Source organism: Nicotiana sylvestris, chromosome 7, assembly GCF_000393655.2.
Source record: "Nicotiana sylvestris chromosome 7, ASM39365v2, whole genome shotgun sequence".
NCBI classification, from domain to species: domain Eukaryota; kingdom Viridiplantae; phylum Streptophyta; class Magnoliopsida; order Solanales; family Solanaceae; genus Nicotiana; species Nicotiana sylvestris.
This window is the reverse complement of record NC_091063.1, coordinates 16,865,877-16,879,782: the sequence shown is the minus strand read 5'-3', so window position 1 is coordinate 16,879,782 and position 13,906 is coordinate 16,865,877. Positions and strand designations below refer to the sequence as shown.

At 34.5% G+C, this 13,906-nt stretch overlaps 2 protein-coding genes across 6 annotated transcripts; one reads left to right on the top strand and one right to left on the bottom strand.

The window, feature by feature from the left end:
• The first annotated feature begins 3,688 nt into the window (after positions 1-3,688).
• LOC104227181 (cytochrome b561 domain-containing protein At4g18260-like) lies at positions 3,689-7,901 on the top strand. Of its 2 annotated transcripts, XM_009779370.2 has the most exons (4): positions 3,689-3,783; positions 3,980-4,141; positions 6,016-6,164; positions 7,428-7,901. In XM_009779370.2, the coding sequence occupies exons 1-4, from the start codon at positions 3,781-3,783 to the stop codon at positions 7,750-7,752; spliced, it is 639 nt and encodes a 212-aa protein (XP_009777672.1). In that variant the 5' UTR covers positions 3,689-3,780; the 3' UTR covers positions 7,753-7,901. The 2 variants fall into 2 exon arrangements, with proteins under 2 accessions (XP_009777672.1, XP_009777680.1); XM_009779378.2 differs by lacking the exons at positions 3,689-3,783; positions 3,980-4,141 and adding an exon at positions 5,784-5,881.
• On the bottom strand, positions 7,342-13,634 carry LOC104227151 (putative pentatricopeptide repeat-containing protein At5g09950). Of its 4 annotated transcripts, none has more exons than XR_011400988.1 (3): positions 9,479-13,634; positions 9,047-9,358; positions 7,342-7,628 (listed from the first exon to the last, which is right to left on the bottom strand). XR_011400988.1 is itself a non-coding variant. In XM_009779343.2 (1 exon), the coding sequence occupies exon 1, from the start codon at positions 13,551-13,553 to the stop codon at positions 10,374-10,376; it is 3,180 nt and encodes a 1,059-aa protein (XP_009777645.1). In that variant the 5' UTR covers positions 13,554-13,634; the 3' UTR covers positions 9,452-10,373. The 4 variants fall into 4 exon arrangements, 1 of the variants encoding a protein (XP_009777645.1); XR_011400989.1 differs by having other exon boundaries at positions 9,583-13,634; XR_011400990.1 differs by having other exon boundaries at positions 9,587-13,634.
• Between the last annotated feature and the right edge of the window lie 272 nt (positions 13,635-13,906).

The following is a 13,906-nucleotide window of genomic DNA, read 5'->3' as shown; positions in this document are numbered from 1 at the left end:
GAAAGTCGCAAAAACTTTAATCTCAAACTAGAGTAGAAAAAATTCGAAGATTTTAATCTAAAAAACGGGAGTAGAAAAATACTACGATTTAAGTCTCTCAAACAAGAAAGTAAGATGAATACAGAAATAAAACTAAATTTTTTGAGCTTGTTATCACTTTGCGTTCAAAACCAGAAAACTAGAAAAACGTTAGTTTAAGAAAATAAAACAGAAAAATTTCGAGCCCATTACAATTTTTTTGTGTCCTTAAGTAATTTAATCCCCTCATAGTTGCCCAAGGTTTCGGATTAATTCTTTCCAGGATAGAACAGAATAATTATTCTATGGTAGCTGCACTATAAATCACAGAACTTCGGCGAACTCAAATGGCGGAGCAAATCACATAAAATGCTTACGTTTTTGTTTTGAAAAAAATAATGCAGAAGATGGCGGGGAGAGATTTTCAGATTTTCGGTGGTGAAAAATGAGGCTGAGTCTCTCTATTTATAGCCAACAGAGTTGAGTTCCAATAGGTGCAAAAGTGCCTGTTCGATTGAAGAGGTATCTCTTCGACAGAATTTCTGTTAAACGGAATGGCTGGTCGCACCTTTGGAAGTGCAGCGAATTTAATAATTTTTCGCCCAAAAATATTAGGAAAGAAAATATTAAATGACGAAAATAAAAACTAAATATGGTCCAAAAAATTATCAATCAATCATATCAATTGACCAAATCCAAATCCAAATTTGAAGCCGAGTCGAGCGACGACGACGGCACGAAGCTTGCTCTCTTCTCAAAATTCGAAGCCAAAGCCGAAGTCGAGCGACAACGACGGTGCGAAGCTTTCTCTCTTCTCAACTCTTTAAGAGTTAGAAGAAGTGCTTCTATATATAAGCACAAGAACTTTCCTCTTCCTATCCAATGAGGGTCAAAGTTGCTTTGTAAAGTAGACTAACTCAAAATTTCTTTTCCCTCCATTTATTTTCCCACCATTTTCCATTCACACCTCTTTTGTTTTAATTAACAAAACCCAACAATAGTTCCATTGGTTAGCTAGGCCATACAATGGTGATTCTCAATTACTCGAGCTTATTCAGCTGAGAAACTACCTAAGTTTTTGATCTTATAATTCTTTAACTATCTAAGCTTTTGGTTGCAATTTTGCCACTAATTAAGGTCATCATACCAAGGTGGACGATTTTTGCTTGGATTAAATGTGACATTTTAACAACTTAGGGTAAATTGGCATCATTCATTCCCATGTGCCAATTCCTGCTGTATAGTGGACCTCCTAGCCACCTTTTTCTAAAAATAGTATTTAGGCCATTTTTAAGCAAATTTTATAATTGGAGGTGCTCTTTCATTTATTTATTTTTTTTGTAATTTCCTTTCATAATATTTTGGAAATAACTTTTCTACCTTCTCACGAGACAAGGGTAAGGTATGCATATACATTATCCTTCCCAAAATCTACTTGTGAGATTTCACTGAATTATTGTTATCGTCGTCGTCCTTTCATAGTATAATTCAAATCTAAGCTTGAAAAAAAGTAACTACATAAATTCGAACATATTTATGTATGTATGTGAAAAAAAGGCTTAATCAACCTAGCCTAATCGGAGTTACAAAACCTTATCAATCAACCCGCCCTTTCTATTCGTTAGATATTGGAGTTACATAAAGAGTGACAACCTCTAAATCTTGGATCCACCTTTATTGGAAACTCTCCATATAGCTTCAACAACGTTGCCTCATCTGGCATATACTTGTGAATTACATCAGCTTTGTAATCATGGTAATGACGGAGGCCGACAAGGATAATGTCACCGGCGGCGATCCAAACCTTGTTGTGCATATTACCTCGTATGTGACAAAGACGTGTTTTACCATCAATACACATACCTTCACAACGTTCGTTACCGAGCATACGAGAAACCTGTGCATATTCCTGTCCGTCTTCCTTAAAGACAAGCTCTCTCTTTGCGTCATCAGCTTCGTTGTTTTCTCTCTTCCTGTTTTTTCCTCCCTTTCCCTTGTTCTTCGGCATGATTGGTTGGATACTGCCCTTAACCCTAGATTGAATGAAACCCTAGAAAACTGAATAAAGCTTTTCTTTTTTTTTTCTTCCGTCTCAAATTATCCGTTGTATTTTTTTTACGCATCTCTTAAAAAAATATTACTCCCTCCGTCTCATATTATTAATTGTGATTACTAAAAATAGTTGTTTCAAATTATTTGTCATTTTAAAAGTTCATGACAAAATTGATTACTATTTTTTTTCTTTTTTTATCCTTAATAATAATTATTGTTAAAAACTACAAACACCGTAGTAATGGATAACTTTGCTCAAATACCATGAAGAAAGATTAAATATTAAGATATGAATAAGGGTAAAGTAGTCAAAATCTCATTCTAATTAATTTTTCTTAAGATACATGTATAAGAAAATCATGACAGATAATTTTGAGACAAAGCTAAGGGAGTAAATAGGAGAGATATTTGATTGTTTTACCCTTATTTATATATAATACCACTTCATTTAATATTTACTCATATATTAATTGAGATATTTGTAGTCTTACAGAATAATTAATATTAAGGGTAAAATAGGGAAAAAATTAATTAATTTAGTCTTGAACTTTTGAAATGACAAATAATTTGAAATAACTATTTTTAAAAATCACAACACATAATTTGAGACTGAGGGTTTTCTTTTTCATTTTTATATACGAGTTCCGTTTGGCTTTTTCCACTGGAGCTAGCGTCTCCTAGCCACTTAATATTGTAAATCTTCATCGACCACTCCCTAATATGTCCGCTTAATTAATTTACACATCTTATTAATTAAATTCGCCATAAACTGCATCACTTATTAGTTATGGATTCTAATTTTCTCAAGACTAGTAATGCGAATTAAGGATTTAGCAATAAATACATCCTGTGGTCCAAGCTAACTACATCCAAGAGACATAAAGCACGTATATACTGTCATAATGGAGGGGCCATATTATAAAGGGAAAATGATACTCTTACGATAATAGTCAAAAAAATATATTGTTTTTTGTATATTATATATAAAAATTATATAAATTTTATATATTTTTTCAATTATCGAATATAAATAATTTCTGATACGGGCTAAAAGTGAAAAATGTAGAGCTGTTCAGCAATCACATTTCTTCTACTGTTAAATTCTCGAACGCTGTCTTTATCCAACTCAAAAGTGTAATAATGTGAAGATTATTCAGAACACTTTAAAGGCAAATCTTACATGTAAAATACGAATTTAACTTTAAAGTCGTACAAAACTAGGTTCAAGCAGACAATAGCAATATATTATTAGTGGGCTAAACTATTATATATGTTGTTAGAACCACTCCAAATCCCACATAGTATGATGAGGCAATTCTTAGCGAGGACAGTGAATTCCTATGAGGTGATGTTTGTAATACTCTAGGCACATATTTTACCTCGGCAAAAGATACGAGAGATATTGGACATATAAGAATGTAAACCTCAAATTTTAATGATCGATACATCGAACAATATCAATAATGGATTGAACTATTCCATAAAAAAGAAAAGTCTGCCATAAGGTCCCACCAGGTTGAAATCACAACCTAACTCCCATGTCCCTACTTTCTTTTCCTCTCTATGAAATATATATACACCATAAACAACTAGTAATCTAAACACTATGCCCAAACATTCTTTCATTTGTGATTTGTCTAAAGCATTTCACTTTGACATTTTTCTTCTCAGTTTTTGTAGCATTAGCAGTACATATTATACGATAGCAACATGGTAAGTCCCATATAGAAATTGGTAGTTTTCATTGTTCACATGGCAATTTTCTTTTTTGCTCTTCTACCATTCATCTGCTCATCTCAAAACCACACACAAAAGATTATTTACTAACGCAGTTATAAACACATAATCCATGAGGTTATTCATACATTTATTATTATGCAGCAACTAATTATGTTATCTTAAATTTCAGTTAACTCCTGAGTTGTCATATCAAATTATGCTACATGGATTTCTTCTCTGGACTTCCATGGGTTTCTTGATGCCTATTGGGATTCTTATAATAAGAATGTCATATAGACAAGAATGTAGAAGAAGGCTAAAGATTATTCTTTATATTCATGCTACTTTACAGGTAATTAGTCCTTTTTATCTTTTGTTTCACTGTGAATGTGAATGTGGCAATGATGGAGTTAAAAATTTATATAAGGGGATTCGGAAAAATGTTAAAATGTCACATTTACCCCTTTTGCCACTATAATAATAGAACCTTCCTTATGTCAAAGGAATTCAACTATTTACATATAAATGTATATAACTAAAAAAAAAACTTCGTTTTTATTCCGTTTTTTATAGTATAATTTTTCTTGAAAGGGATTCAACTGAACCCCTTACCAACACTTTTCATCCCTGTCCCTGGATGTGGTAAAGGTCGTAATTAACCTTTGTGCAGTCTTGGAAGAGTATACAATCAAACATCTTTATAACAATCTCATTTGTTCCGAATTTTTTTAACTGTTATAGCTAAGTGATGTTATAGAGAACATATATTATAACATATAGCATAAAAATTGGGTTAATTTCACTGATGGTCACTCAACTATGTTTCAATTTCACTAAAGTCACTCAATTATTTTTTGTCACTTAAAAGTAACTAAACTTTCACATTGTCACTTAAAAGTCATTTTGGCTCAAACCCAACCATAAATATGACATGGAATAAAATTTAATGAGACAAATACAAAAATAAATGCCACATAAGCTTAAATGGATCATACCCACTTTAGATCAATTTCTTCCTTAATGTGATTTGACTCATAACCCAAATGCTTTCAATAAAAGAAAATATCAAATTTCACATTAGTTTAAAATAATTATCCTATACTACAGAATTCTTGCCTTTTCTGTTACATAATGCCCATTTACAACTATTCTATACTAAAAAAATTCTTACCTTGTTTGTATGCACATCCGAGTCGTTTTATAACTCTATTGAAGTTAAAATACTACTGTATCCAACTCACATAACATATTTATAATTTTTTAGTGAAATTAAATAGTATTGTATTCATCTTACATAACATATTAATGTATCATAAGCATAAAAGAATAATAATAAAGCTAATAAGAGTCTATTTTCACAATGAACATGCAATTACAGACAACCTATTGCAATTGTTTAGACAAAAGAAATATTGTATTTGTACGATAAAAATCCCTCCAAAAAATCACAAGACCTAATTTTGTTAGGGGTGTGTGTTTTTTCATCCTATTGAAACCCATTTGGGTTATGGTCAAATCGCATTAAGGAAGAAATGGATCTAAAGTGGGTATGATCCATTTAAGCTTATGTGGCATTTATTTTTGGATTTTTCTCATTAAATTTTATGTCATGTCATATTTATGGTAGGAATTTGAGCCAAAATGACTTTTAAGTGACAATGTGAAAGTTTACTTACTTTTAAATGACAAAAAATAGTTGAGTGACTTTAGTAAATTGAAACATAGTTGAGTGACTATAAGTGAAATTAGATTCCACAAAAAATTTGGCTTTTATAGTGAGTGGCTATTATATAGCGATATGTTATAGAAAAGTCTAGTTGTACTTCTTTTATTGGTATGACAAGTAGTATTATCTCAGCAGTTACCTAATGTCATTATTACAAATTTTAATCTTATTTATTAGATAGAAGTACCCCACTTTTCACCTCTAATGATACTGAAAAAGAGTAAGAGCTCAAGTGTGATTAATAGCAGTGATGAATGCTTGGTGGGAAAGTAAAGAAGGAAGAACAAATTATCATTTTTGAGTACTACAACTAGCTCTCTTAGTTTATATTATCCAGAAATGAGCACAAGTCAAGTTAATTATGAGGTTAGGTATAACCGTCTATTTTATCATGTGATACTTGATAGCTGACCACATTGGCTTTAGAAAGTCCATGTACAATTTTATCATTATGTAGTAGTGCATAGAATTTCATTACTATATTTTTGGTTATTTGCCAGGTACTATCTCTTCTTCTTGTAACAGCAGCAGCAATCATGTCAATAAGAAGCTTTGAAAACTATTTCAAATATAATCATCAAAGGATTGGCTTAGCTCTTTATGGTGTCATATGGCTGCAAACAGGCACTGGCTTTTTACGGCCTGACAGGTAATGATGTGTAAGAAAAATTAACCTAAATAGTTGTCCATCCAACAGGGGCGGTCAACAAGTTTTGTGTCCTAAAATCAAATTTTATAAGGGGTCTTAATTTTTTAAATCTATTTTTCTAGCTCTTTTTTAGATGCAAAATTATTAATAAGTTTTTATAATTAATTTCTCCTAATAAGTCTTTCTCAATTGACATTGTTGAACTAATCCATTTAACCTCTTTTGAGACATTGTTGAACTTAGGTAAGATTTTATTAATTTTAATTTTTGAAAACTTCTTTCCACTAAAGCAACGGTAACATGAGTTATTAACATTATTCCATAAGCAATATAGGCATTTGGAAAAGAATCAAATCTTTTTATTTGATTGAGTGTATCAATTTACTACTATTTTCTAATTGTACTATTTTCCTTAATACTTTTAATTCAAAAAAATAAATTTAAACCATCAATATAGAATTGATTATTATGCTTTAAGGAACATTCAAGATTAAAGATAATATTTTTTCAAATTTCCATCATCTAGTGATCTTAGTTTTTACCACTAAATGGAAAACCAAAAATATTTTCATATGCTTCGAATTGTTCAAATATATTTTGAAGTGAAAAAGTAACCTTGTATACTATATAAAAGTAATCAATGGTTAACGTAGGAGACATCTCTATTTTTTCCCCGGGGAATCCCATTGCTTAACTTTCAATTTGCCTGTGACCATCAAATGAAATGTGAATAACCCGTCCTCTAAAGGACTTATCGAAAGATCTGGAAATTTCATTATCAACATCGTCATCAAATTGTTACTTCCTATACATCACATGTTTCATACGAAATTCGGGTTCGATATTTATTTCAAGTGCAATTTTCTTTGCAAAAATCAGAGCAGTTGCAAATCCTTCTTCTCTATATTTGTTAAAGAAAGAAAACGAACTTTTTCACTTCACAGATTATTTTTAAACGTATACATAACCTATTAGGCGTAACAAAAAATGGGGCCTCCATAAATATGGGGCCTAAAGCAATTGCTTTACTTGCTTTATGATAGGGGCCCCTGCACCCAACCGCTTACACTAAAAATAACCTAAGGATGTATAACATATATAAGCCATATATAATATGTCAGTATATAATCTATGTACATACCAGATAAGAAATGTGAATAGTGAATCCGGCAGGCTATTTGTGTAAAAATTATGTATACCATAATTTCACCAGAGAGGTTAATCTCTGCAGTTTAGTACTGTTTTTTTGTTCTTTCTGTACAGGGGAAGCAAAGGAAGGAGTATATGGTTCTCAGTTCATTGGCTTCTTGGAATCACAGTTTCTTTACTGGGAATCATCAACATATATACAGGTTTACAGGCCTATCACACAAAAACATTGAGAAGCACAAGTGTTTGGAACTTGACTTTCACTGTTGAGATTGCTGTTATCGTGTTCATCTATCTCCTGCAACAAAAATGGCACTATATAATGCAATCAGGAGTGATTTTAGGAAATGAACCAGTACAACCAACGGATCAAGAAACATCGTCAACATATGAGAAAAAGGAATTGTCAGCCATGCCATCATCATCTGAGCCATGCTAAGACTTCAAGATGGACAAATCAGTTTGCCTTTTACTAACAGTGAATTCTTTCCAACCTTGTTACAATTTCACAAACAAATATGAGAGTTTTTCTGCACTGTCAATGTAGAGCATCATATATAGCCTATAATATGAGAGATTTTGTGTTCATCTTTGTGCCTTACATTTTTGGTTTAAAATTTGTAACTAGCAAAAAGGATAATCCCCCTGCACCTGCAGTGATGATATATATGGAAAGTTAACTGATGTTTATATCTGTACTTGATCTGAAGATACACTAAATAAAACTGGCTTCACTATCACGAGAGGCTCAATCAACGAATTAAACATATACAGCATGCACGATCACAACATATGCAAGCTTGTTCGAACTACCTCTAGTTCTTGCGGTGATACCTAAAATGCAAACAGACACTCTCAAGCAAGTGAAATGTGTCCCCAGTGGATCACATTTTGCTAAGAATCACTTAACTGCTAAATGTAATACTGTAAATATGTGATGAACTGATGATAAGAAGTACACAGTTAATCTACAACAATGACCATACATTTCGAGAGTTTACAGGGACTTTCACAAACTTACATAGTTTCACTATTCGTGACAGAAACAGTGTGAATCTTTATACAAGGTATTTATACAAATCATGGAAATAGCTGCACATAACTGTCGCGATTGCAATTTACTAAAATGACAAGGGGTGGAAAGGATGACAAAACGCCCCAAATGTAGCAAAGAATACTAAGTTCATGCATATTTCAGTGTAAAAAGTAGTAGTAATATCGGAAAAAATATGAGATTAATTTTTTTTGGGCTAATAACTTATTAAGAAAGAGAAGTAAACAAAATGAATGCTATTGCAAACAAACGACAAGATATCCGTATATTAGCCATTTTATTTCAAAAAATAAAAAGGACAAGATATTGGTAAAACAACTAATCCTGTCTTAGCAAAAAAAATAACTAATCCTGTCTTTTTCCACGTAATTAACTTCAAACATGTAAGAGCTAATACTGAGTACAAACAGTGACAACATCTTTCTCTTTGCCAAAACATGCTTTTCCTAGAGTGAGAAATCTTGACTCAGTCATTCATCCTCCTCCTTGCATGTTATTGTGTCCATCTAAAATGTAACATTAGTTTGTAGCTACTTGCGGACTGAACAAGAGGACTTGTCCCGCACATGTAGCGAACAGAAGTAAAACCTTCTGGGTAATATAGACACACTTTTATCAAACATTGTGAGATGAACGAGAGAAGTTACCGCAAAGGAAAACATACTGCCCAGGAACATACCTGCCTTTAATCAACAAGTTGACTATGGACTTGTCCTTAACCATGTTGAATATTTTCGTTCATACTGCTGTCAACTTCTTCCTCGAGCTGGCAGCTGTATTCTCACGCGATCATCCCACAGTATTTATAGAATACCTTGGGTGTCTGTTTAACTTGACGACAAGATTAGGCTTCCCATGCACCAGCCACACAAAGGATGAGTTCTTTAGAGATTGAAAACTGGACTTTATACGATCTGTTGGAATTTGCACAATAAAATTGTCCAGCAAAACCAAAGGGCTTTAATGTGCAAGAGCACCTTTGATAAAGTTCCTGCACATGCAATTTTGATTTCATGTTGTCATTTGCTATAACTCTAGCAATCATGCCACAGATATCGAACGAATATGGAAATATGACAAGTAATTTAATAAAAACCAGAAGTATGGTTACGTTTTAGTAACTTCAGGTTGAGATCACCACCAGAATAAATAGTTCAACCCTTTTTTCTGATAAGGAAAAGAAAGTATTAAGTAAATAAATAGCTCAAGCCTTACAAACCAAATGCTTCCCTTCCCAGACTTCAGTCATGACACGCTAAGCCTTTCCCATTTGCTTCGTCTGTTGTGAAATGCCTCATTAAGCAACATCCCTTTCTCCAAGTTAGACTTAGACAACATTTGATCCACCACCAATAATTATTACATTAACAATTCTCATTAGATAAATGATGAAATCATTTTACTTTCAATAATGGCGGTGTACCGGCCAGCTTGTGCCCACCTCGACTAATTCACCGGGAAACATGCTACCTTCAACCAGTACAAATACATGGGTAACTCTGTCCGCCAAGCTTAGATAGATAAGAAGAAATCATCTATCATTATTTTTTGCTTCTGCTGGTATTTGAAGTTTTGAACCCTGATCTGCCAAGGCTCTTTCCAACTTCATTGACCATTAAGTCACTCACTTGGGTGCACAAAACAATGAATCAGCAGGAGTCTTTATAATAACTTGTCTACCAAAAACTTGGATACAGTTTTACAGTGGGTTTGATATGCTTAATTCTCCTTACCTTCTTCATGCTCCTTTGATTTCATGGTGTATTTACTGTCATTCTAGCTGATTCACGCCATAAAATATTTAAGAAATATGGCAAGTAATACAAAATATGGCACACTTTAGTAACTTCATGTCGAGGTGCTCAGCAGAATCCTTGATGCAACACCCTTACACACTAACTACTTCCCTCCCCATACTTCAGACATGATATGCTTGAACCTTTTCCATTGGTTTAATGCTTCATTAAACAGCATCCATTTCTCCAAGTTAAACAACATTTGATCTGTCACCAGTAATCGTTACATGAACACTTTCCATCAGAAAAATGATGAAATCTGTTGGAGTCTCGTAATACTATTTGTCTACCAACAACTTGTGATATGTATTTGAAGGCGGAGTGACAGTCCCCACAAACTCGGAGGTTTTTCATTATTCTTATTGGCATATCTGATTTCCGTGTAAGAACAAAGGCAACTGCAAGTCTCTCGCTATGATAGCTGAGGAGTTCTTCCTTATTCTCCAGTTCAAGATCATACAAGGCATATTTAATTTGTGGCACATACCCTGCATCCCTAATCTTCTTGTGCAATTCCGTAAGTTTTTCATAAATTGCGTCTTTATCTGGATGTGAGTGATCACCGGCCACAAAAGCATGAACACCGTCTCTCATGTTAACCCAGCTGCATCCAGCTTCTTTCCTCGCCGTAGCTTCTCGCATTGCACGCCGAGCCTCTGCCACATCCTCCCATTTCCCTCCCGAAGCATACATATTTGCAAGAAGCACATAGTTCACAGCATTATGAGGTTCCAACTCTAAGAGTACGTGAGCAGCTTTCCTACCTAGATCTGTTTTACGACTCCCTGCTCGACCACAGGCTCCAAGCACAGTCCTCCAAATGAGTGTATTGGGCTTTAATGGCATTTTATTGATGAAGTCCTCCAATTTATCCATCTCACCTGCTCGTCCCAGGATATCAACCATACATGAGAAATGCTCAATCCGAGGTGTCAGACCATATTGTTTGCTCATGGAATCGAAGTAATCCTTGCCCTGCTCAACAAATCCCACGTGGCTACAAGCTGATAAGACACCAACAAATGTAACATGGTCAGGTGTTTGACCTTCCAGCTTCATTTTTGTAAAAAGCTCTAGTGCTTTATGTCCATGTCCATGCCGTGCATAACCAGAAATCATTGAGTTCCATGAATATATATTTCGTAGAGGCATTAACTCAAAAAACCTTGATGCATAATCTATTCTTCCACATTTGGCATACATGTCAACAAGAGCACTCCCAACAATAGTGTCAGATTCCAAACAGGATCTAATCGCACAAGCATGAACTTCCATTCCATGCTCCAATGTTGCAATTGAGGCACATGCACTGAGAACAGAGGCAAATGTGAAGCCATCTAATTTCTGACCCTTGTGCAGCATAAGCCAGATTAAATCCATGGCTTTTGGTAAAACCTCATTGTGTAAATATCCAGAGATCATTAGGTTCCAACTCATATCATCCTTCCTTTCAGACATCCGAGAGAATATGTTCTCACAGTCATCCATTTCCCCGCACTTACCATAGCAAGCAAGAAATGAATTTTCAATAGCATTAGCATCCATTCCTCTATATTTTAGCACCAGCGCATGGATTTGACGAAGACCAAGAAGAGAAAGAGGTGATATTGCTGAAAGAATATTTATAAACGTCACATTGTTGAGACTCCATCCAGCACGCATCATCTGTATGAAGTACTCTATAGCTTCAGAAATAGATGTCTCAGAATCACCTAATGCACCGATAATGGTATTCCAGGAAACTAGATCATATTCTGGCATCAAGGTAAACAATTTCTTGCATTCAGCCACACATCCAGTGTCAGCATATAAAGCAAGAAGAGCATTAGACACTGAAACATCAAAATCTAGTCCTAACTTTACCCCTTCACTGTGCAGTTGTTCCCCAAATCTTATCCAATTCAGGTTTCCACAAGAACTCAAAGAACTTATCAATGAGTAATTTGACGCCATCAGACCTGTTCTTCTCATCATCTGGAAGATTGATATTGCATCTTCAAAATAATCATTTTGATCTAGAGCGGAGATCATAGAGTTCCATGATACTGAATCCTTATCAAGCATGGTCTCAAAAACAGAACGAGCAATCTGTATTTCACCAAATTTAGAATACATATTAATCAGAGCATTTCCAATAGCAGCCTTGGAGTCGCGCAAACCAGTTCGGATAACATAGCCATGTAGCTCTCTACCTCTTTTTCTCCCTTCTTCCAACAAAGAGAATTCATGAAAAGCACCGAAAAGAACAACGAATGAATCAGAATTGATTTTAACCAAGTCTCTCATCTCCATAAAAAACTTGGTCGCGACTTCTCCTTGACCAAGTCTCACCAATCCGACCATCAGCCCGTTCATGGACACTGCATTCCTTGTACCCATCTGTTTAAAAACCTTCATAGCATTATCGAGACACCCAAACCTTCCAAAACCACTTACCAGAGCACTTCCCACATACAAGTCTTTCAGAAGTCCAGACTTTTCTATTTTAGCCAGTAGCTGCTTCAGCAAAAACAAACCACAATTAACATGACTAGCAGCAGCTGTAATTAAGCTGCCAAAAGTGAACTCAGTAGGCTTAAAAATAAACCCCAGATCCTCTTTTTGCATATCAGAGAAGAGCTGAAACACAGAAACTGCATCTCGCTGAGAGTAAACTGAAATAATAGAATTGCAAGATACTGAATTCTTATTCTCTATCTCTTCAAAAACACGCCACGCATAATCACCAGTACCTGCAAAACTTCCATACATCGAGATCAAGACATTGGAAACAACCTCATTAGAAGCATGCCCTGTTTTCAAAAGCAAACCATGGATTTGCATACCCAACCTAAGCCCACAAGCACCTAAACCCTGGCAAGCTCTCAAAGCACTACCACAAGCATAATGGTTAGGAATAAACCCTGACGAGACCATTTCACAAAAAACACTACATGCCTCATCAGGCATCCCATTTTGGGAATAACCCGTAATCAAGCACGCCCACGAAACTAGATTTCTGTCCAGCATTTCGTCGAACACATCACGAGCAGAGACCAAATCACCACCTTTCACATACAAATTAATAAGGGTGTTACACAAATACAAATCTTTATTAACCCCATTTTTAATAATATCCAAATGAAGTCTATGCGCATCGAATTCAGAACAAGAGAACAGGTATTTTTGCACGAGAAATTCGCACTTGTCTGAAACTGTAGAAACAGAATAGGCTGGCTTTTGGTATGGATGAAAAGCTTTATCTTTTGTTGTGGTGATGGTGGGATAAGCAAAGTCATTCGAAAAAGACTGGAGAACTGAAGCTGCAAATGTGCTGAAAGTATAAGTGGGGATTGGACTTCGATGGAGTAGTAGTTTGTTTCGTGATTGTATAAGTGCTGCCATAAACATGGTGAGAAATGGTCACCGCTGATAGAGCTCGAAAATATTTTGCTGCCTCATTTTAACCTTGGCGCCATTTCAGCTCTGAAGAATTTCATTTGATGACTTTAAAAAATGGTAGCAGGTCCCTCCCACTTATTAATGTTGGAGTCCATCTTAATTCCATTAATCAAAAGAGATAATGACCTTTAGAACTTGTGGTAGTAGTAAATAATTATGCCACTATAAATTATTTTATTAAGAGTTAAAATGAAAATTTTAATTAAAATTAATACTAAATATATTAATTCTTTTTAAATAGACAAAGTATGTCACATAAATTGGAACTGAGGGAATATTAGGTTAGAGGTCATGACGAGATT

Excerpts from the sequence above, each read along its gene's own strand:
- LOC104227181 (XM_009779370.2), top strand. Across the intron at positions 4,142-6,015 it reads ATATTCATGCTACTTTACAG|GTACTATCTCTTCTTCTTGT; the intron begins GTAATTAGTCCT and ends GTTATTTGCCAG. Across the intron at positions 6,165-7,427 it reads GGCTTTTTACGGCCTGACAG|GGGAAGCAAAGGAAGGAGTA; the intron begins GTAATGATGTGT and ends CTTTCTGTACAG.
- LOC104227151 (XM_009779343.2), bottom strand. The coding sequence starts at position 13,553 with ATGTTTATGGCAGCACTTATACAATCACGAAACAAACTACTACTCCAT.